This window comes from Cupressus sempervirens, chromosome 5 (genome assembly GCF_028749045.1).
Source record: "Cupressus sempervirens isolate cs-2001-9-10 chromosome 5, ASM2874904v1, whole genome shotgun sequence".
Taxonomy (NCBI): domain Eukaryota; kingdom Viridiplantae; phylum Streptophyta; class Pinopsida; order Cupressales; family Cupressaceae; genus Cupressus; species Cupressus sempervirens.
The window spans coordinates 29918089-29941263 of NC_143122.1; the positions used below are offsets into that span (position 1 = coordinate 29918089).

The 23175-nt window shown below is 35.2% G+C and overlaps 1 protein-coding gene across 1 annotated transcript in view; it reads right to left on the reverse strand.

Annotated features, from left to right (window-relative positions):
• Positions 1-23175, reverse strand: part of LOC149554436 (Class II aaRS and biotin synthetases superfamily protein) — a 78912-nt gene that overhangs the window by 47863 nt on the left and 7874 nt on the right. The window contains exons 2-6 of the mRNA XM_089828490.1: positions 19070-19454; positions 17550-18168; positions 16906-17085; positions 15544-15801; positions 15255-15389 (exon numbers count right to left, since the gene is read on the reverse strand). Coding sequence (XP_089684616.1) covers positions 15255-15389; positions 15544-15801; positions 16906-17085; positions 17550-18168; positions 19070-19454 — 1577 coding nt within the window. The remainder of the gene's footprint in view (positions 1-15254; positions 15390-15543; positions 15802-16905; positions 17086-17549; positions 18169-19069; positions 19455-23175) is intronic.

Genomic DNA, 23175 nt, shown 5'->3' on the forward strand with positions numbered 1-23175 from the left:
ACATGTTCTGCAATATGGGTCTGTGGTAGGACAAGTCTCGAAACCCAGAACAAGTGCCTCAAGGTGACGGTGCTCAAAGATCATCATCATTCTCTACTCCCAGGTGTTGTAGTTCTTTTTGTTTAGTTAATGACTACCTTCCAAGAGAAGATTTGAGAGAGATACCATGACATGCTTTTGATGAAAAAACCTAAATATCTGAAAACGCACGAACTTCGAGGCAGATTGACAAAAGACCCAAAAAAATAAAAGAATGCCCAAGAGAGCACAAAAAACCCAAAAAAACCTCGAAATTAGATTCTAAATCCGCTGACTCAAAAATTGTGGCACAAAAAACGATGCACCAAGAAAAAATAGACCAGCCCAATTGAGATCTGGAAAAACCCAATTCGAATATGGAGAAATAAAATTTCAGCTTGATTTGATGGGTAGCAACCCTAGTCGAAAGTGCAGGAAGTAGAGGCAGTCATGAAAGCTTAGATATTTGTAGAACAGATAGGTTCACAAAAAAAAGCCAAATACAGGCCCAAAAACGCCAAAAAGCCAATAGTCTTTCAAAGGAAGTTGGTTGCACGGGCCGGGAAAGGCAAATGACGCACAAGTTGCAAGAGATGATCCTTATTTGTCATTAATTTTGTGATGACCCTCTTTCTTAATCTTACCTTATTTGCCATAATTTTTGTGGCCTTTTGTTGGACATTAATAAATTTATCTTATCTTATCTATTCAAATCATTCTCATCGAGGATAGATAATTGGTATGGATCTTCAAGTAAACTATTATTTTCCTTCATTCTCCTTCTCAACTCCCAAAATCTATTTTGTTTAAAACAATACATTTGAAAAGCAACAATTACTCTGTTTGAGAACCCACCTATTTCTTTTTCGATTCAGTGATCATCTCCAAGGTGTGATGAGTACCAAGAAGAAATTCTGACAAATTCTAAAAGAAATATATACACAAATATGGGAAGGAAAGCGTATGCAAATATGATAAGGACAATGCAAATTTGAAAGGATCATTCCCAATATTTCATGATCATAGCAATGGGTATGTGGAAACTGATATATGTAAATAAATTCTCGCTATCATCCGAACTATTTTAAGCATAAGTCTTAACAAAAGAAATCTTTTGCAATTAAATTTGAAGAAATTTGTCTTCAACCCTATAAGATCAGGCAATGGACATTGCAAATCATGTTGTTCAATACTAATAGATGTGTTCTGGTCTCTTTGTATATGTGACAGTTTCTTATGTAATTTTTTTCAAGCATAAATCTTTGTCAATGACGATGCTTAATGCTTCTTTAATAATATGTTCAACTCTTCACTAGTTGTCGAGCCTAAGACAACATATGTTAAACACATCTTTAATATTCTATGATTCAACCCAGAAAAGACAATAGTCCTCTGAAACCATGCTTCTTAACATTAGTAACAATATCATTAATATATCTTATCATGACTTCGACAATATCTCCAATAATCTTCATGAAGATATTTGACATCAATCACAATATTTCTATCAATCTCCCCCTTTGTCATTGATGGCAATACTTCCTCATTTCTTCTAGTTTCTCCTCCTTTCAATACCTCACCCCCTTTGACATCAATAGCAAAGGAATAATTATCAAGCTTCCATCTACAAACGAATCATCAATTGCATGTGGATATATAAGTCCACCTTTGAAAAAATTCTAGTACTCCCCCTAAGAAGGATTCTTCAATGCTCCTACATGCTTTAGGTTGTGATTATCGTATCTGCCTCTTTGAATATTCCTTTTGCAAACTTTGACATCACTACAATCATATTTTTTAATCCTCTCATCTTCAAGATATCAACCTATCTTAACTATCTCACTCCAAGGGACTAATGGATAATCTCATAATTATCTCCCCCTAGGTTCACACATCTCATCTCAAACAAGGAATTATATTAAGTACAAGTTGCACTTACATTAGATTCTTCTTCTCCTCTAGTTATCTTCTTTCTCCAAACTTTTTTAGTTATCTGTGTTTGATAATTTTGCCTTGAAGTCCATGAAGATTCATTCTTCTTTTTTTATCTTTGTCAAGTTTCTTTCTCCATACAAAGATAGGTCCTTTATGTTTGTTCTTTCTATAATTTATCTTATATTCTTTGTGTGATTCTATAAACCCTTATCTGCAATGTTGAGCTAAGTGCCCATAATTATTTCTAATTCTCCATCCATGAAAGTTTCCACTTCATTTTCTATATTCTCTTGCTTTGTGACCAAAATAATTGCATGAGTAGCAATATCCATAGAGGTTAGGCACAAGTAGCAATATCCATAGAGGTTATGTAGGAGTTTGGATGTATGTTCTTGCCTTAGAGGAAAGGCTTTTCTAAATTTGTCCTTTGTATCCTTTGAAGATGTGCTTAGCTTTTGTTGAACTTGATCCTTCATTCGATCTTCATCTCTAACAGGATTTATCAACACTTCAACGTATATTTCCATTAAAATAATGTTTTATTATTTATTTAATACATAATAGTGCACTTTCTTGTAATTATAGGTGCTAAGATCATCTCTGATCTTATTTGCATTTTATTTTTAAAAACTTGCTTATTTTGTATATACTGTAAACTTATTCATTGTGCCTCTTTGCTCATGTTAATACATCAAATAATTTACCACTTACCTGCATAATATGGTATCAGAGCCATGGTGGTTTTATTTTCGAAATTGGCTTGTGAAGGGTTTTGAGTTTCAAGAAAATTTGTGGAAAGGAGTTATGGATCCTGATTTTTTGCAAAATTTAGAGGCCCCATTTGATCATCCTCTCTCAAAGCAATTATGCTGGAGAAATACTTTCAGACCAAGGAAGAGTATGATTCTCAAAAAGCTCATCATTGGCAATACTGGAGTTATTTGTGATGCTATGGATAGTGTTTTGGTTGACTCCTATGTTGAGTACCAGATAGAAGAAGAAAAGCTGAATACATTGTTTGATGAAAGAATTGACAGATCCAGATGTATGTTAAGTATCAGATAGAAAAAGAAAAGCTGAGTATCTTGATTGATAAAAGAATTCAGATCCAGATGTATCCTTGTCAGAAAACAACAGAATCATATGCAGAGTTTGCCCATTTAATCCTCTCGATCAGATTTGCAGTACCCATTGAAAAACGGAATGACATTTTCATGTGCAGCAGTGAGAGTAAGTACAGAATGGCAAAAAATGAAGATAATGAGCAGAGGCATTATTTTTCAAAAGATACCATCGGGAGTTATAGATCTAGTAACATGGATCATATATACAAATTACAGGCAAAAGAGGAAACAATAATGAGCAACATGAAAACAATGTCATTGTTGATAACTAGTAAGACACGTCACAGAGATAAAGAAAAGAAGCAATGATAAACATAACAGTCAAATATTCTGCAATAATGTATACTGCCCAAGTAGCGGTAATTAGTTAAGTATAATCAAGGGGTTGAGCTGTGAAAACAAGTTAACTGAACATTGATATGGTCAAAATTTGCCAAGTCATCACTTGTAAAACAGAACTAGCATTCACATATCATTGACCATTCTGAGGCTTTGACAATGTTTAATGATTACAGTTAAAGGCTTGTGTTAAACATTAAGACCTTGATACTTTTCACAGAGCCAGCGATTGTTTTTTGAAGACTTTTATCACATGGAAAGGACCATGTTTTCTTTCCAGCATCCATGGTTTTAGTTGAAGGCATTACAGACAGTAGATTTTGGATGTTGGAGAAGTTTTAATTTGACATTTGAAAATAACGGCAATGTAATGAGCCAGCGGCAGTAGGAGTATTAAAGCATCCTTGATGTAGAGGTAGAGGATGCAACATCAGAATAAGAATATGTAAGGAGGTTGAGTGTCTACTAGATTTCATGTGATTAACGGGAATATACCAGTATATTGCACAGTAATAGAGAGCACAGATCCAGACCTACCTATATTTGAGATTTGGGGGTCGGCGATTTTCAAGTTCACATGATATGTGTCAGTGTTAATGGACTTCACAAGTACCAAATTACTCAAAATTACATTCAAAATATCTACTGCTTATTGATTATACATGCATCATAAAACCCGATAACTACTGGAGATACATTGTTTCATTTGGAGCATCATCATAGTTATGAGTAAGTTCCAGAAGATGAGATTACCTGCATCATGGAAATCTAAACAACAAACTTCTTCCTCCAGTAAATGCAGGAAGTCACACCATCCATGTATTCTCGCATTCAAAGGTTCAAAAGCATTCACTTGGAGGACTTGTCATCACACGAAAGATGCTACAAGAGTTTTGCGCCGTCTTTTACATATCCATAACCCGCGTCTTGTTCAACAAATTTATATATAATAGCAATATGTACTTGTTGCAGGTATGTGCGTGGAACAAGGAGAATTTGCAAAATTTTGACTGGATGATGATCGTGATTTCGGCACGGCATACATTTGTAAAATATGAGTTTATAAAATTCATACAGAAAGTTTGATTGTGACAGAGACAATAACTAGAAAAAAGCCATAAATTGCAATGACCAAGTTCGATGATTCATGTGAGGAATAAACACACACTCTATGAATGGTTAGGTGAACAAAATGGAACATCACAACCAACTGCTATAGTCGTGGGGAAATTGAAGCATGCCGCCAGGGTGTTTCTGATGCCATTCGAACTGAAAGCTATTCCAGAAATCACGATGAATTCAAATTGTCCATTGTTGATTCATGTCTTGTTCAGTGAATTATATCTAACAGTGTTCTGTATTTGATGCAGGCCTGAAGTGCATGGATACAAAAGCAGAGAAATGGTTCAGACAGCAGGATGAAATTGCAAACAATTTGCAGGCCTGGAAGGAAATAATACATTGGATTAATAAAAATGAGAGGAATAGAAAAGACGTGTAAAATTGGACAGAGGAGTTTTGCATATGGGGCAAATCATCCGAATCATTATGCCACTATTTTTAAGGAGATAATACACAAAGTCATAAAACCGCCCATCATATTAAATCAAAATTATATTAAATTTTCAGTTATTTGTTACAAAAGATGTGATGATTGGAAATGTCTTCCCATATATTATAAATATGAAATGTTAAAAACAAACGAAAAACAATTGATACAATTCATATACAATATCTAAAAAACTTCTGCATATGCACTCCTGATTTATTTTTTATTTGGCGAAGATTGAATTTTTGAACAAAGCTTGTGGATATTGGGTCATTGAGTAAACTTTTATATGCAAATTTGGGATAGAATTGCAGTGGATCGATCATCAGTAATGAGTATCTTCGTTGCATTTTTGTTTCTGGTATAACCAGTAAGAAAGTTTTTTTTATTTGCACAAAGCTTTAGAGTCAAAAATACTATATAGTTTTGTCCTTTATAAACATTTTTTAAATCCTGTAAACAATTTAAAAATCAGACAAGTGGATTGGATCATCTATAGCATTTTAAAACTTGATTATCATAGATATAGTGAAATATTTAATTGTAGCTGTGTCTGTATCTAGTTTGTCTCCATACCTAACGGGTTAAAGCACAATCTGGACTAGTTTGAAATTGCATACATATTTTTGATCCGTCATGTCTTTGTTACTAAATTGTTTACAGTTAAAGTGCCTAAAATTTTATAAAGTTCTACATTATAAACTTATAATATTGACTCTATTGCCTTTTGAATCTTAGCATTGGGCTTTATATTACTTGTGATTCATAATCTCTATGCTGGCAATTATTTCATATCTTTCCTTTGAAAATTCGTATCTTTAGTTATTATAATAATTCACACGCATTCTTATTTTAAAAACCATTTCATTCACAAGTAATTGTATTTATTATTATTTTCAGAACATACAAGTTTGAAGTGTTGGACTAACTGCCATCGTTCCTCTTTAAGATTCGTGACATGGCTTAACCGCCTCCTGTGTTCTATAAGTCTAGTGGTTGTATCGGGCATTGACAGGTCAATCTTTTGGTGCAATGGAAACCCCAGCTTGTAACAAGTGGTATCAAAGCTTAGTCACAGGTTCAAATCTCCTCGGGTAACGCTAAGGGGGGGATTGCTAGACTAACCACCACTATTCCCCTTTGGGATTCATGACATGACTTAACCACAACCTGTGTTCTATAAGTCTAGTGGTTGTATCGGGCATTGACAAGGTCGATTTTTTGGTGCAACGGCAACCCTAGCTTGTAACATTAAGTACTTACATTTTGAAGTTATCATTGAAGTTGTGAAGTCAATATAATTTCAACACTTTTCATAATTTTCATACAAGTTAATTTTTTTCTAAATTTATTGCCATTTCAAAGGATTTTCACACTTATAATCAAGTTATCTGCCACAAACATCCTTGGATTTTAGCTATTTGTTCAGGATTAGGTGCACTCGCCTTAGCTTTGCAGAGCCAGAAGTGTAGGATTCGTATCAATCAATCTTGTCACGTTGGCCTTTTACCAATTGGAATCCAAGCATCAAGCTGGCAAAACACATAGGATCCCAATCTGTGGTTTTGGGAACCAATGAGGAGGGAACAAGTTTTTAAGGATCTTGGGCTTTCACCTACATTTTGTCTTAAAATTTATTTTTCTGCTGAAGCACAAATCTTCGAGTGCCATTTTTGGCACAATTTTCCTCTATGTGATCATGTCTTTGCTGGGACTTTCCTCTTAAATACGCCAGGTCTATAACTAGCGTCTGTTCGACACAATTTTTAGCTCTACTTTGGTCGCGATTTGCTCCAGCTTTTTTCTTTTTCACTCACTGGTTTATGCTCTTGCTCATGTTTGCAACAAAATCAACTATCTTTTAATGTGTTTTTGGGTGCCATTACTCACTATTTTGACCTTTCTTTAGGTCCTTTTCTATGAAAAACGCCATTTTTGCAGATTTTTTTAGTGTTTTTCAGCTGGCTAGGGTTCTATTCAAACCTCTTATATGTTTTGTCAGATTTGAAATCTAACAAAAGTTGATGGATGAGAGAACGTCCTTACAAAAGCATTTGGCAAGATTAAGGACATTCGTGATCAGTTGGAGGCAATTGGTCAAAAGATGGAAGAAGACATGGTGGTTATTACCTTGAAGAGTCTTCTAAGGTCTTATGAGCATTTTGTTGAAACTCTCAATATTACTTCCACAAATGTTGATCTGAAGTTTCCAGCCCTTTGTACCAAGCTTCTGCAACAGGACCGTTGCAATCAACAGTTCGAAACTAGTTCTTCTTCATCTTCTACAAAGCAAGCTTTTGCAGCACACTCTCAGTCGAAGAACAAAGGGAAAGGTCAGCCTTCACAGGAAAAAGGCTTAGGTCAACCTCAGGATAATTCTAAGAAAAAGAACAAAGTGTAATTACTGTCACAAATATGGTCACATGAAGGATTGCCATCAGTGATTATGTTCTAAACACAAGAAGGGAGGGTCTTAGCAAAAAACGCATGTTGCCGAGCACATTGAGCAAAAAGAATTTTCCTTTTACGCCTTCATGGCTAAAAGCTTTGCAGATCATGTGAAGTCTTGTACCTAGTACATTGACTCGGCTGCTTCGCATCACTTTTCTAATCGGCATGATTCGTTCACAAACTTCTCTCCGTTCACTAACTCTATCGTTTTTGGAGAAGGAGAATAATACACAATTTGTCGGTAAGGGCACTGTTCAAGTACATTTTGGTAGAATGGGTCTCATATTCCTCAATGTGTACTACATTCCTAGCATGGAACTAAATCTTCTCTCTGTCACTCAGATCATGTAGCATTCTCCTTAGTTGGATGTTGTATTCAGCTCACACAATTGTTCGATTATTGATCAAGAGACTCACACTACTCTGTTGTTTTTGGAGAAGAAGAATAATACACAGTTGTCGGTAAGGGCACTGTTCAGGTACATTCTAGTAGAACGGGTCTCATATTCCTCAATGTGTACTACGTTGCTAGCATGAAACTAAATCTTCTCTGTCACTCAGATCATGTGGCATTCTCCTTAGTTGGATGTTGTATTCAGCTCACATAATTGTTCGATTATTGATCAAGAGACTCACACTACTGTAGCTATTGGTATTGAGGATCATGGTCTTTATTGACATTTGGATACTAGCGATTCTCGAGAGTTAGCCATGGTAGCCTGAAGTTCTTCCATCACCAATCTTTGGCATCAATGTTATGAGCACTTAAATGTGCACTATCTCTCTCCTTTGACTCGGGAGGGAGTTGTAGCTAGTTTACCTAAGATCTAGACTCAGCATCATGGTGTTTGCGGAGCTTGTCAGCCTAGGAAGCAACATAGGTCACCGTTCACAAATGGTGACTCATGGCAAGCCTCTAAGGTACTTCAGCTAGTTCATGCTGATATTTATGGGCCAATGCATAAACCTTTTGCTACTGGTTGTAGGTATTTATTTCTTTTTGTTGATGATTTCAATCACAAAATGTAGGTGTATTTTCTTAGACAAAAAACATATGCTTTTATTGTGTTTGAGAAGTTTAAGGCCTTGGTATAAAAAGAATTTGGTTGTATAATCACTCCTAGGTCAAATAACCGGGGGGTGGGGGTATTTTGTTCTACTGCATTCTCCAATTTCTGTGACACACATGGTATAAAATGCTACTTAACCATACCCCACACTCCTCAGAGAACCGATGTTGTAGAGCAGTGCAGTCGTACGATTGTTGAGATGGCCCGTTCCATGTTATAATATAGGAGTGTTCCTAATAAGTTTTGGCAGAAGTAGTTTTTATTGCGGTCTATCTTCTTAATAGGTACCCTACACTGGTTGTTGAAGGAAAGACCCCTGAAAAAGTTTGGACTAGTTTCAAACCTAGGATCAATCATCTCAAAATCTTTGGCTCTTTAGCTTATGCATGGATTCCAGATTCCAAGTGCTCCAAGTTGGATTCCAAGAGTCAAAAGCTTATGTTCACAGGGACAGTAACAACCATAAGGCTTTCCGATTGATAGATGTAGACATTGATTGTCTTGTCTTTGACAAAGATGTTATCTTTGATGAAACATGTGGACCTTTTCACTCATCCTCATCTATGCAGAATTTTGAGGATCAACCTTTAAAGGCTTTTGATTTGGGTGTTTGTCTTCCACTAGGTCTACCTAATGGGAGGGATGATGCAAATTCTGAGTTTGGAGATGCTCAACCTAAATTTCCTCTAGATGATGGTAATCTTCCACCCATTCAAGATCCAATACCAATTCTAGCTCCTACATCCGATGTTGGTTCTCCTACTCTCCAGCCTAAATGGTGGGCTAAGACTATTGGTGATCTTCATCATGATGAGCTCAATCTTCCACCCATTCAAGATCCAATACCAATTCTAGCTCCTACATCCGATGTTGGTTCTCCTACTCTCCAGCCTAAATGGTGGGCTAAGACTATTGGTGATCTTCATCATGATGAGCTCATTGAGGGTATTTTGTATCTTCTTCAAAGAGAACAGTAATCCCCACTTCTTGTTTCCAGCAACCGTTTTATAATCATAGGTTTTGTGCCTATATGCAACGAACGCAAAGTGAAAGAGGAACAAAACTCCCATCAGAGGCAAATGATACACATGGCCAATATATGCTTTACAATATTCAGGATGCACACAATTTGCGTGCATCCTGAATGGTGGAAAATATTCCCATGGCATACCCGTGATAAAGTGACACATTAACATCCTTGCTGCTTATATTGTATGATGGAAAGCTCCCAGCTATCTGTCGATTACTTTCTTTGCCTGCAATATTTTCATTGCATCTCTTTGTAGAGCAACGAGCACGAGAAATTAAAAAGGGGGTAATGCTGAAATGGCAATATCATATTCATCGGTGCTATAGAATGAACCAAAGATTCCACATGGTCATAATGGATCAAGATGACTCTTATAAGCCACGTCAATCCCTTTTATCTGCCAGATTATAAATAATGGAAAAGTTGAAAAAACATATCATCAGCTACAAACATGATGGACATTGATATGATATGTGGCGACGACGACCAATGACATTAGAAAAATATCTGACATGGTACATGGCAGGTATTTATAAATATCGCCTCCATATTGAAGACTATGGGAATCACATAGCACACGGGTAAGAGTCAACAAGTAATGCCACGTATGATGGATTGACCCACCGCTAGTGAACGGTGTCATAGGCATTGGATAGCATCGAAGGAGAAAAACATAGGAAAAAGGATAATGAGTACGAAACAAACGAAACGGTTCAAGCATGCGGCTGCAATATAGAGTGGCCACGTCAGCATCAAATAAAGAAGAGAAGGACAATCATCTCCAGCAGCAGTCACATTGAATAACATAGTCAGCAGCATGTGGAAAGAGTGCCCCATTCATGTTGGGTGGAACCCAAGGTAAAATTCCCCTTAACAAGAATGAAATGAAACTTTGAACTCAACAGACAATGAGGTAGTGTGGACCCCACGATTTGGTCAAGGTATAGTATGATGAAGTCATCAATTATATTTTAAATAATATATTCGAATAGTGAATACTTGATGATGATTATTTGAATTGTGAATATATATTTGAACATAATGTATTGTATAAGAAGATGTGAATATTTGAAAATTATTTGACTATTGTAATAGTATCATGATTTCTTATGTAAGAATATTTGATCCCTTGTGCCAGTTCATGGGACTGACATCATAGAGATTAGTAGGGATTCCTATCATGGGGTATGCGAGGCATTAAGGTCTCTAGCTGACCACCATTACTAGGATTAATAGAGAATCTCCATGCATCAGAATATTCTAATGATGTCAACATATGCATATGTGATTGGCCTTGGATAGAGGATGTCTCGTCCAAGAAGAATCTTAAGGGGTGCGCTCCCGGGAAGACAGTGAGGTAGCTATGAGTTGGAAGCACAATCTAGAGACATCCTTAAGATTGGGGTTTAAAATAGAGGGTAGAATAGTGTAGTTCGACTTATTATTGTTTAAATTCTAACATTTATTTTTCCGGTATAACTTGTCCCTTAATAACCCTAATAGTGGGGACATTACAGTTTTTACCCATTCATGCAATAGTAAGCCCTATCCAAATGTATGACATGTATCATCACAATTCATTATACTGTCAAAGCTGCAGTCACAAGACCGGATTTACCAAACTTCACTTCCAGCAATCACCAACTAGCTCGTTGTATATTCCACCTCATCGTTCCAACTCATAGTGATTCAAAGACACATCTTAACCAACATAATCAACTACAAGCACAAGTAATAATACTAAATGAGCAAAAACAGTCTCAGCTAATATATGTGCTAGTACACAAAACATGAATCAAATCATCAAGGAAAAATACTAACAAATCCATTGTTGGTTTCTAGGCGACTTGGATAACAACTACAACTTCCATCCTTGAGTTGAAATAGTAATAAGCTTGGATATGAGTGTTAAAGATAGCTTAAATATAATATGATTAATAACTAATCCTATCAGGGAACATCCCAATTCAAATACTAATTGAAAAATTTAAGTAAAGTCCCAACAAGGTACATTGCAAATGGTATCAAAGCTATGATCTGCAATATGAATAAATGAATCATTCTAGTAAAGGAAAAAAAAATGTAACAATGTGTATATTATGTGTATGTTTGTGTCTTCATGAATTAATGTGTATACTCTATGTATGCTTTGTTTTTTCATTCATTTCATAATTTCAAATGCATATTTGATGCAGAGGGCCTAGGGGTCAATCCAATGACCACTCTTCACTAAGGTTCTAACCTTGAATCAGAATGATTCTTGCTCCATGTCCTGTCCACCAATCCAAGCCTCGAAGACTCTTTCACCAACTTGCCTCCTAGGTGTAGTTGATCTGGTGTAGGCTTAATCTCCCTTCCTAGGCACTAGTCCTACTAATCCTTTTTTCCCTTAGATCCCTAACCCTCGCTTATGATCTTGTACTCTCACTTCCTTGGAGTCTACTAATATTGTAGATATGCTACATAACCTTCCTGACCTCATCCAACACTTCTGATCACAACAACCAAAGAAAACTCCATTTCTTCACAAAGGCTAATTAGGCCTAATGATTTCTAGGTCTAGTAACCCTATTTTGCTCCCACACTTCAAATTCTCCCAAACAACCCCTAGTACAACATTAGGAATCTAAAAGCTATCCCCTAGCACTCCAAGATTCCAAATTTGCAAAACTTCAAAACACCCACAACCCTACTTACTCCTAAGCCCTAGTTTTTAGCCATTGTTTTAGGCCTCCAGTCCAATCGACAATCAAAAATCTCTCAATCTCTTCAAACCCCCAACCACCCTTCCACTCCACTTGCACATTCAAGGTGACTTCCTAGAGCTTCTAGGAACTCCATTGGATTGACCCAACATGATCATGGGTGTGCTCTGCAACACCTTTTCCAAAACTATCCAGGCTCACATACTCCTAGCAGTCAGCCTAGGGCATCACTCCATGGCTTGGAAACCCATCATAAAAGTGCAAAACAATCCCACAATGCTATGTACACTATCTAACCTATCACCCCACCTGGTTTCATGCATTTTCCACTGTGGGTGATTAGGTCAGAACCATTTTTGTACAAACAACCTTGTGAAGCAATACTTAGGCCACTCAGCAATCAAAATGTTGTAGCTTGCAAACCTTAAGACTTCAGCACAAGTGTAAATATGAAAAAGAACCAAGAAAGACTAAACTATAAAAAAAAAAAAATGAACTTGATCTCCTATGCCAATCCGTACATAGTCGTACTACACCATTAAGCAATAGAAAACAAAGAAATTTGTCCGTACAAAACCTCCACATGTGCATCAAACTGATGGTAAACATTCCAACCTTCAAAATATGATCTTCCATGCTCATATACCCGAGCATGGGTAGTTACAACCACCAAAACTACCATTTTGCAATTTCTTGCAAAATTTGCAAAAGTTGCTCAAGCAACTTTTGAGCAATTTTTGCTCCTTAGGGCTTTTTGGCCAAATGGGTCCACCTAGGACCATTCTAGGACCCTAGATAAGATAAAGAGGACCTATTTAAGTAATCAAAGACCTTAATTTTCCATCCTAATCATATATGACCTATTGAGCAACTCTTGGCTCAATGAGCAACTTTTAGCAACCTAAGACCTAGTGAACAACTTGGCTCTTACATTTGGATTAGTTGCACTCCAAGGATTCTTGGAACTTATTAAACACACACACACCAAACTAATCTCTAATCACTCCAAAAATCAAAATTAGGGAGGTGCCTTGCACCAATATCCCATGTGTGGTTCTACTTTGGTTTATCTAGCATAATAGAATAACTAGAAAGGGATGAATCTGAGACATACTATCATGCAAATAAGATTTTAGACAAATTTGAATGGCACCATTATAGGATGGTCTAAGATCATCTCTCTGAAAAATGAGAGAAAACTCATCTTAAGTCACCAAATGTTACTTTTAAATTATAACTGATATTCAGAATACATGTTAATAATGCCTATTAAAAGAGGATTCCTTTACTTAAATGGCTGGCAAGTTTTATATCACAGCATAGTGATATGCTGTAATTTATCTATAAATCAATGATGAATTGCATAATATTATATTTGCATTCTATTAGAATCAGAGATCCTTATTTGTCCTAATATATATAAGATATATATATATATATATTTAAGATAAATAAATTAAATACTAATGATAGTATATAGAAATTATATTTCAATCCTATCACTATTTGATTCATAGAAGGGAAGACTGTGATGTTACCAAGGAGGGGCTTGTATAAGTCCAAGCAAATAGATCTTATCCCAATAGAGGGTAGGGGTCAGCACTTCATAAGCCTCCCTGATACAGACTTGGACCTGTAAAGGGAATCCATTGTTGGTTATAGGCAACTTAAATAACACCTACACCTTCCATTCTTGAGTTAAAATAGTAATAAAGTTGCATATGAGTGTTAAAGATAGCTTAAATCTAATAAGATAAATAACTAATCCTAGCAGGGAACACCCCAATTCAAACCTTAATTGAGAAATTTAGAATAAATTAACTAAAGTCCAAGCAAGAAAAATTACAGAGAACATTTGTAAAGGAGTCTAGTTGTCGGGGAAGATCACATACATTGATACATTCACCTTTCAGGAGAGGGACCAAAACACCAGGATTGAAGAAAGTGTTTCTTTCCAATAGGATGAGCCTTATGAGGTATTGCATTGAGATTTTAGGCCGAGATTATGTTGAAAGTGAAGCTAGACACAGAGAAAATACTGAAATCTCTTCTATGGTCATTGAAGACCTACTAAGATTAACTAACAATCAAAGGCTCTGGGAAGATACGAGTTGATTTAGAGCAGAATGTCAATAAAATGTCAACTGAAAAGCTTGTCTCTCTTCTAAACTTGTGTTTTGAATTCTATTGGCTTGCCTTTACCTATACAGTTAGGAACAGCCAAGCAAGTTTAGCGAAACTAGTTTGTAAGATTGCAAATATACAGTGCTTTCAACTCCAAGAAGACGAAGGAATAAAGGCTTAGCTTTGATGTTCTTAGAACCAGTGCAAGTCTTCTCCTTGGAAAGAGAGATTTAATGTGGCCAAGGCTGAGAATTCAATCAAGTTTCTGGCTAAGATGGCTGCACTAGTGAAGATAGAAGATGGTTCTTGTTCTGTAGATATAAGTGGTCTTATTTGGTTTGCAGTGAATCTTGGCTTGAAGTTATTTTAATATCTTGGCTGGTGCTCTTTAAGTATGAGTTTTGGTCATGTATGGTGTCTATCTGTTGTTAAAATCAAGATCAGTCTATGGTTGGTGGTAGTGTTTACAGGTAAAATACACAGGTGGTTGGTATATGTCTTTAGTCTATCTTTGGAACCAGTTACAGTCTGCTCAGTCTCTTACCATATGGGGCATACCATGTAATCTTCTAATGAAATTATATTAAAAAATAGGAGAGGCCCCAAATACCTCATCTGAACAACCAAAAACACACAATATGGTCAATTCAAAATCAAACCAGATCCCCATGGAAAAAAAAACATTTTAGATTCTCAACAAAATGGTTTGAATATTGTAATTGAGTCATTGAATAATTTAAAGTCAAAATTTTAAAATACTCTGTATATTTCATTAGGACCCACACAGTATACATCATTAAAAATTCACCACTCCTGTTTCATGTGAAGTGTTCATCAAAATGCTAATGACCATTACAACAACAACAAATGAAATTTAAGTAATTGATTAATCAATGCATTTACTATTACCATTTCTTTTTGAACTTGCTCCCAAGGCTGCTTATCCAGCTTATCAATAGCAGAGCATATTGTTCTAAATTTTTCCTTGGGTACACCACATATTTCAAGCATTCCATCTAACAATTTACGATGATTCAATTTCACCTGTATGTTGAAAATTCCATTAATTCCTGCATATGTTAGCTATATTATTTGCATGAAATTTGTTTACAAGTAAGTGCAAATAGAATAACTAACCACTACTTCATACTAACCCTCAGATAAAAAACAATAATCAGAATGAATAAGGAACCACTACCTCATAGTCACCTATGTCAAGTTCATCAAGCAGCTCAGTCAAAACCTTAATCACTTCAAAATCAGGTACCATTGATGCATACTGCCCAGCAATATCAAAATCACACTGGTAGAATTCACGATACCGACCCTTTGAAGGGTTGTCCCTCCTATAGACTCTTGCTATATGATATCTTTTCAAATTGCTGATGTTATACATAGCCAAATATCGTGCAAAGGGAACTGTCAAATCATATCTCAAAGAGCATATTTCACCGCCCTTCAAGGAAGCACATCTAATGTTAGCACAGTTGATATAAATTCACCCATTAACCATCCAAATGGTCAATGCAGATGACCCCAATAAAAGACTACAATGAATGTGTTTGCAATTAAAGATAAAGAGGAAAAATCATAAAAGTCACTAGATATAAATTCTATTCATAATGACGCAGATAGTTGGCTTCGAGCATAGTCCACTTACAATTAATAACACTATAGCATTATCAAAGGATGAAAACTCATTTAATCTTAAGGGAAAGATGTAATTTTATATACCAAGAACACATGCAATGTTTAACTTAGATTAAGATTTCTTTCAAGGATCTTATAATACTATGATTATTATGTATAATTCCTGCGGAAGATGTTCAGAAAAATGCCTTCCTGCAAGAATGTTCAATTCAAGTTTCAAAATCTTCTAGTTCAAAAAATCATCAAAAATTATATGCTTCAACTGCCAATAACAGATTCTAATAAAACTAGAGAATTCTATGCACCCCAAACAATATCATGTAATAACAACAGCTCATTGCTCATAAGCAACATACTAGTGATTCAAAAAATTCTTGTCTGAAAAGGGTGTACGTACTATGAATCAGAATAATCCCATATTATCCTAGGGTTTACTTACTCCAATAAGCCCCACTCATCAAAAATTTTAAAACATCTTAAGGCTACTAATATCTCTGCTCTGTTGTAACTTAGATAGTCAAAAACATCTGCCCATGTCCTTGAAATTAACCAACCCTTATACTAAGGTAACTCAATTCCATATATACTAATCTCCTGAATGATGTACAGTATGAAATCAGCAACTAATTAATTAAAAAGAACTTTGATTTGATAGTACAGTTGAATAAGACCTCCCCCACCCCTGCACACACTATTGGATCCTCAAATTTAGATGCAAATGTCAAGGCATAGCACCATCAAGTAAAGGGACCAACATATGTATGATTAATAGAATCAGTCAATCCTAACATATTAAGAACTTATTTCAGGACTACAAGCTTAAATAGTATACTCAATCATATAAGGTAAATCCTAACATAAATTCATTATGACTATTTAAGCTTTGTATGCACTATGATTTTATAAATACCTGATCAGCAAGGTCATAAATCAACTTGGAATCTTCGCCATACTTCCCCATCAATGTCTCTCTCAACTCAAAAACAGGTGTATCAAGAGCCACAGCACCATGGCGCTTGAAAACCCCTGCAATTATGCCAAATGCTCTCTCCCTGATAGCCATTTGTTCAGGCTTAAAATCTCGAGTGCCCTGCGAAATTCATCAAATAATAATAAAATAGATTAAGTTTTTTTTTGAAAAAGCAACTACAGGATAGGAGTCTCAATCTGTACCGCATCATTCCTTCACATAAACGTAACCATTTGAAAAGAAATTGAATGACTACAGAGTGAGAAAACTGGAAGAGACACAAAGATAACCAAAATAAATATTTCACATGCAAACATTCAAATAGTTAAACTAATTAATAGAAGAGGATATTTAAAAGTTTATTCCTGACATTAAAAAGACAATACTGAGAACAGCATCAACATTATAAAGCTCAGTGAAAAGTAACAAAGAGGCAAAAAAATAGTCTTTGTACGAAAACATATGGACGAAATCATTGCAAAACAGCTTGTACACAGAACAAACTTCAAGAATGGAAAGGTCACACTGGGGTTAAATAAGAATATAAGGAGGATACAGCTTGAGTAGCAGTAGCAATCACAAACCTTGGGGATTTTTGGGAGCCTTCTGATTTCATTGCTCTCTAAAATAGTCTTCATGGTCTCCAATAGCATCTGCAATTCTGGGTCCTTTGGATCAAAATATGATTCTAGCTCCTGAGCATATGTTTCAGGTGACATATCAGTATTCCCTCCCAAGGTTCTCCTTTGAACAATTTGAATAATGAGCTGTCTCACCATACCAGTTCCCTTCCCCATAACAATTTCCTGATTTCCTTTTCTCTTCTTCTCGACTCTTTGCTTCCCTTTGTTTTCTTGAGGCTTCGAGCTATTTTCTACCGCACTAAAGCCATCATTAGTGTTCTCTATATCACCTGGAGGTTTCTGTTTGATTGTACCAACAGCAACAAGCTTTTCTCGCAGCCCAAGCAAGCAAAGAGCGCAAGCTGCCTCCAGAGCCAGAACTTTCCTAGACTCCTGCAACATTCCATAAACCTGGCTTGTGACAGTTACACCGTTTGAATCACTTTCAATAACAGCTTTCCGGAAAATCAATTCAACTCTCTCCTTCAAACCACTAGCACTAGCACAATTTTGGAAAGCCTTTTTAATCAATTCCACATCAGCACCAAGCCTCTCATTGATTTTCATATTACTCTCTGCCCTGTGGATATGGAAGATTTTATTTGCAAATATTTTCAAATTGGCTATTCTTTTCAAAAGTATTTACCGTCTTAAAATAACTCAAATTAATTTCATTCAATCTTTTTGATTTCAAACACAATTAGCACACCTTTATCATTAATGATATATATATAACTATCACAGATAAATGTTGACAAGAAAATATTGCGGATTGAATACACTCTACCATGTGGATAAGGAAGATTTTGGTGGCTAATATTCCCAAAGTAGCTACTTATTTCCAAAGCATTTACCAATTTATTTTAAAACGACAATAATTTCTTTGAATCACTTTTAAAATTGTCAAAAATTGACTGATGACAACAAATTATTGCAGAGTTAGTCTAACAATAGGAAAATGCTTAGTTTTGTCACTGGTTTCCTAGTGCATGAGAATGTTGCTCCATCTATTCCTATTTTTTTTCCTTCTCAGCTTGGTAGATGTACCCAGGCTGCTTTTGGATGATCTGCACTGCATTGTAACTTTGTTCCAGTGAATATTGAATTTCATGGTTTTTGCTTTCAGATGCAATGTTAATTATTCTACTGGAAGATAAACAATAATGGTTCTAGAATTTTATATTTTAAAAATGGATGGTAAGTTGTTTTAAACTGCAGTTATTTCCAAAACCAATTTTAGCAATAAAGAATTTGGAGGTTGTTCACGAGGACTCTATGATACTGGTTTTAACTTTTTTTTGTTTTTGACCATCAAATACCATTAAGTAAACTTTTTACTCAAATACAAAAGATGTATAAAATGTAAAACTAATAATAAATTGAAAAGTATAAGAGTTTCAGAAATCCATAATGACAAAGACTGGGCATCATTTGCTAGCCTGTAGAAAGAATGTAAGTTTCAATAAATAAAAATTACCTACCTCGTCAAACTATTAATGCCAATCGCCTGCAAAGACATGGCAATGGACAAAATCACCTTTGTTAATGCTTGAAGCTGCATTGTGTCACCTATATCGTGCTTGAGTCTAGATGAATTTTTGCCAAAAACCATGCTGTTGACTTCAATCCTGATCTTGTTCTGTGCTAATTTAATATCCTCTCGAAAGCATCCGTGCACAAAAGGAATAGAAAAAAATGCTGAATCACCATCAAACCCTGAATTCTTAGGGCTCACAAGTCTAGAGCCAAACAAGAGTGTCCGCATATCACAGGCAACGTCAGTTTCCAACTTGTTAGAAAAACCTTCACTTGAAGGCTCTAAATCAAAGGCTTGTGAATTGATCTGCACAGCCTCACAAGACAAACCTGACAAGGCAATAAAAGAAACTTGTGCAATTATATTCTAAACTTAGTAAAGTTATTCTAAACATAAAATCACAGATTGATAGACTTGAAGTCCATTTTCATATACAGAATGTGACCTAAGCCGACAATCCAAGAAAGCTCGCAGAAATTACTTTAATATAAATAACTCACAGAAACAATATTCTAAAAATTTAAATTGACTTTGACTAGTTCTGCGGACCATTTTTGCCCACAGAACTCAAGCACTAACAGGGACAAATATTTTTTCCGTAAACAGACTTTGTTAAGACCTGACAAGGCAATGACAAATGCATGCAGACTTCAACCTTTGTTCTTAAACCTCCCACTCACACAAACTATATTCTGAACAAGTAATTGCATTCTGACAAGTCCTTCACAACATTTTGGCCCAAAGAATGTCACATGAGGAGACAATAAAAGGCAGCTTAGGTATTTTATTTTTAAAAGCTCAGAGAATTTCTTTAAACACTTAAGATACAATGAAACAATGTTAGAAAAATCAAATAGTGATGCATAACATTTTTTACCAGATACTGTGACCTGACTAGACAATGAGTCAAAGTTTAGGAAGCTTATTACTGAACTTTTAACATGCGCAGAAACAATAATCTAAACAAGCAAGCACACACTTTGAAAGGCTTATAGATCAGTATGGGCTAGCGAACATGCGTGGACACCACAACAAAGCAAAGCTTCCGGATTTTATTTTAGAAGCTATCTCAAACTAAACTAATATTATAAACAAGTAAAGGCTATTAATAAGTCATATTGGCAACTTTGGCACTAACAAGCTGTGTCACAGAGTTCGCCGCATTTCATGCATGAAATTCGAATTTGGGCGAACTTCAAAAGTTTCCATAAAATTCGTTAAAAATCGACTTGTGTTCGTACGGAAATGAGGACGGGCTTTTTCATCAAGGCAAAAAATTTATAACAGATTTTAGGAGTTTGAAATACTATTGTTAAAGGTTTTTGACTACACTTTTTCTATACAATGCTGCTCGGGGTCTCTCCTTTTCAACATTGGCTACCCTAGTTGAAGCTATCATATATTGCAGTCGAGAGGCAACAGTGAATGTGTTATTTAACCGGAGGCCAACAACTATCTTCATTGCTTTTTGGAGTCCATCTGCTTCTGCATGTAGCTGCATCTGGAAGCTCTCGACTTCACTGTAAAAACTCGTGGGAGGCTTAATAGAAGCTGAGAACCAATGCTTATTCCAACGCTTATCCAGTTTTTTTAAGCGCCTCACGTTTTCCGTATGCGATGCTAGACAAACTTTATGTGGGCCAACATAGTTAGGCGTTATTACTATTGTTATTGTTTTAGGTTTTATCATTGTTTGCGATTTATTTAAAGTTTAATATTGTCATATAGTTTTTCATTTTTGGTATTTAGTTTTGTTTAAACAAAATTAGAATATTAAATTGTTATAATTTTATGTTTTATATTAAATTTATATTAATAAAAATTTAATCATAAACTTAAAAATATCTTATATTTTTTAAACGTGTCAATGTTTTTGAAATGAATTTAAAACTATTTAACAATGATAAAATATATTGCTCATTTATTCTATATATATTAAATTATATTATTCAATAATTAATCATATAATTTAAGCGTAATTGATATTTTATAAATGTTTCAATCTTTTTATAATGATTTTAAACCTATTTAACAAAGTTTAAATATTTTGTTATTTTACTTATATATATATATATATATATATTGGCAAATTTAATGTCGAACTTTTTTCCGAATTTATGCTCTTGTCGAATTTTGTCCGAATTTTATGGTTGCCGAACTCGAATTCGAATTCAAACCTTGTGACTTAGCTAACAAGGGACCTGTCAAGACAATAAACTGAACTTAGGGAATTTACTTTTAGGCTTCACACACAGAGAACAACATTATAAACATGTAAGCACAATTTGGTAAGATCTACAGATAATTTTAACCTGAAGTAACAAGACAGTAAAACAAAGTTTGGTCATATTATGAACTTTGGCATTATAGCATCATTTAACTGTTCTACTTTTATGGGCAGTTTCACGTCATGCCACTGTCAAATAAAGGATGCACACAATCCCTAAGCAGGGAGAAAACAAAATTGATCAATGAGTTCAGATTTATTTCTATTCAGAAAGAGAAAATTGTCTTATTAATAAGACTGCACATTTTTCTCTAAGACAGATACACAAAGGACTTAATCATTCCACAATATTCTTTCCCTTTGAACAAACAGCTTCTTCATATGATGGGCAACTTGTTGAGCATAAGGATGTTAATCTTAAAAGAATCATAAACAAGTGGATGTTAATCTGCAAACAAATTATAAACAAGCCTTAATCACATCGGTTCAAAGCAGCCACATTTATGAAGGGACAGCAATTAATCTGGAAGAGACCTATTTATGAAGAAGTATGTCCTTTGCAAATGTTGTGACCCTATGCCTCCTCTTAAAGGCTATATAAGACAGACTCTGATTTCCAGGAAGGGAAAAGGAAGGACAAATCATATTTGGAATTAAGGTAAAAACAGCAATTAATTAAGAAAGGATGTCTCTTTCTTAAAAGAGATACTCTTAGTAAAGGTAGTGACTCTACATTTCCCTTAAGGGTTATAAAGGAGGACCTGCTCTTTGAGGAAAAGAGGAAGGTAGAAAGAAGGAAGCATAGGAATTAAGGAAAGATTAAAGGAAGAAGAAAGGAATGGGAAGCAATAGGAAAGTGACTTTTTCAAAGGGCAGAGATGAAAAAGGATTGTGAATCTTTCAAAGGATAGTAATTGTGATGCAAGGTTGTGACCATTGCAAAGGGCAGACATGATGAAAACTTATGACACTTCCTCACATTGGAAGAGATAAAGCAGAGAAGAATTCATTTGTGGTCATGCAAGGGAGATTAGTTTGGGGAATAATATTTTATTCTCAAATGCAAAATTAAGAAGTGTTGACTCAATTCTTATCAAAGGTGGTGACCCTTTCACCGATAATGTATAAAGAAGAATTTGTTTACGTTCAGCAATTGACTGGAATACATTATTGTCGATTGGTGATGAAACATTTTATTGATTGCGAGTTGCAGTGCATGGTCAGTCTGACCTCTTATTTGAAGTTTAAGGTCAATTACATCATGCTTTTAATGTGTGGAAGTGATTTGAAAATCACTCACATATCTTTAGAAGATAACATCAATTTTGTGTAATTGTTTCATTTGGCGAAGAAAAGCCTAATTTGGTTTCACTAAGCCATCAATAGTCTCTTGCATTATTGGGTGTAGCGTAGATTTCTAAATCCACTATCTCTATTGCATTTTATTTCAAAACCCCTGGCCCATTAGAATTAGTTCACAAGCTCACATTGAAAACCATTCATCGTTTGAAGAAAGTTGATAGATTTCATGAAAGAAGGGTGTAAGTCCCTATAGTGATTACCAATGCATCACATCATTGAGTTCCAAAATAAAGTCGCATGTACTTCTCTTTCTCTGTCTCTATTCTCTGTCATTTCAGGTTTTCTCTTCACTCTACTATTTTGATCCCTGATCATCTATCGAGTGGAGTTGCATGTCATCTCCAAGTAACGTCAAATCCTAGCTTGATCTCATTTCTTGCGAAACCTAACATTCTAGACAAGCAACCTGCACACTTAAATAACACTTGCAAACAATTTTACCCAAAAAGACAATATTGAAT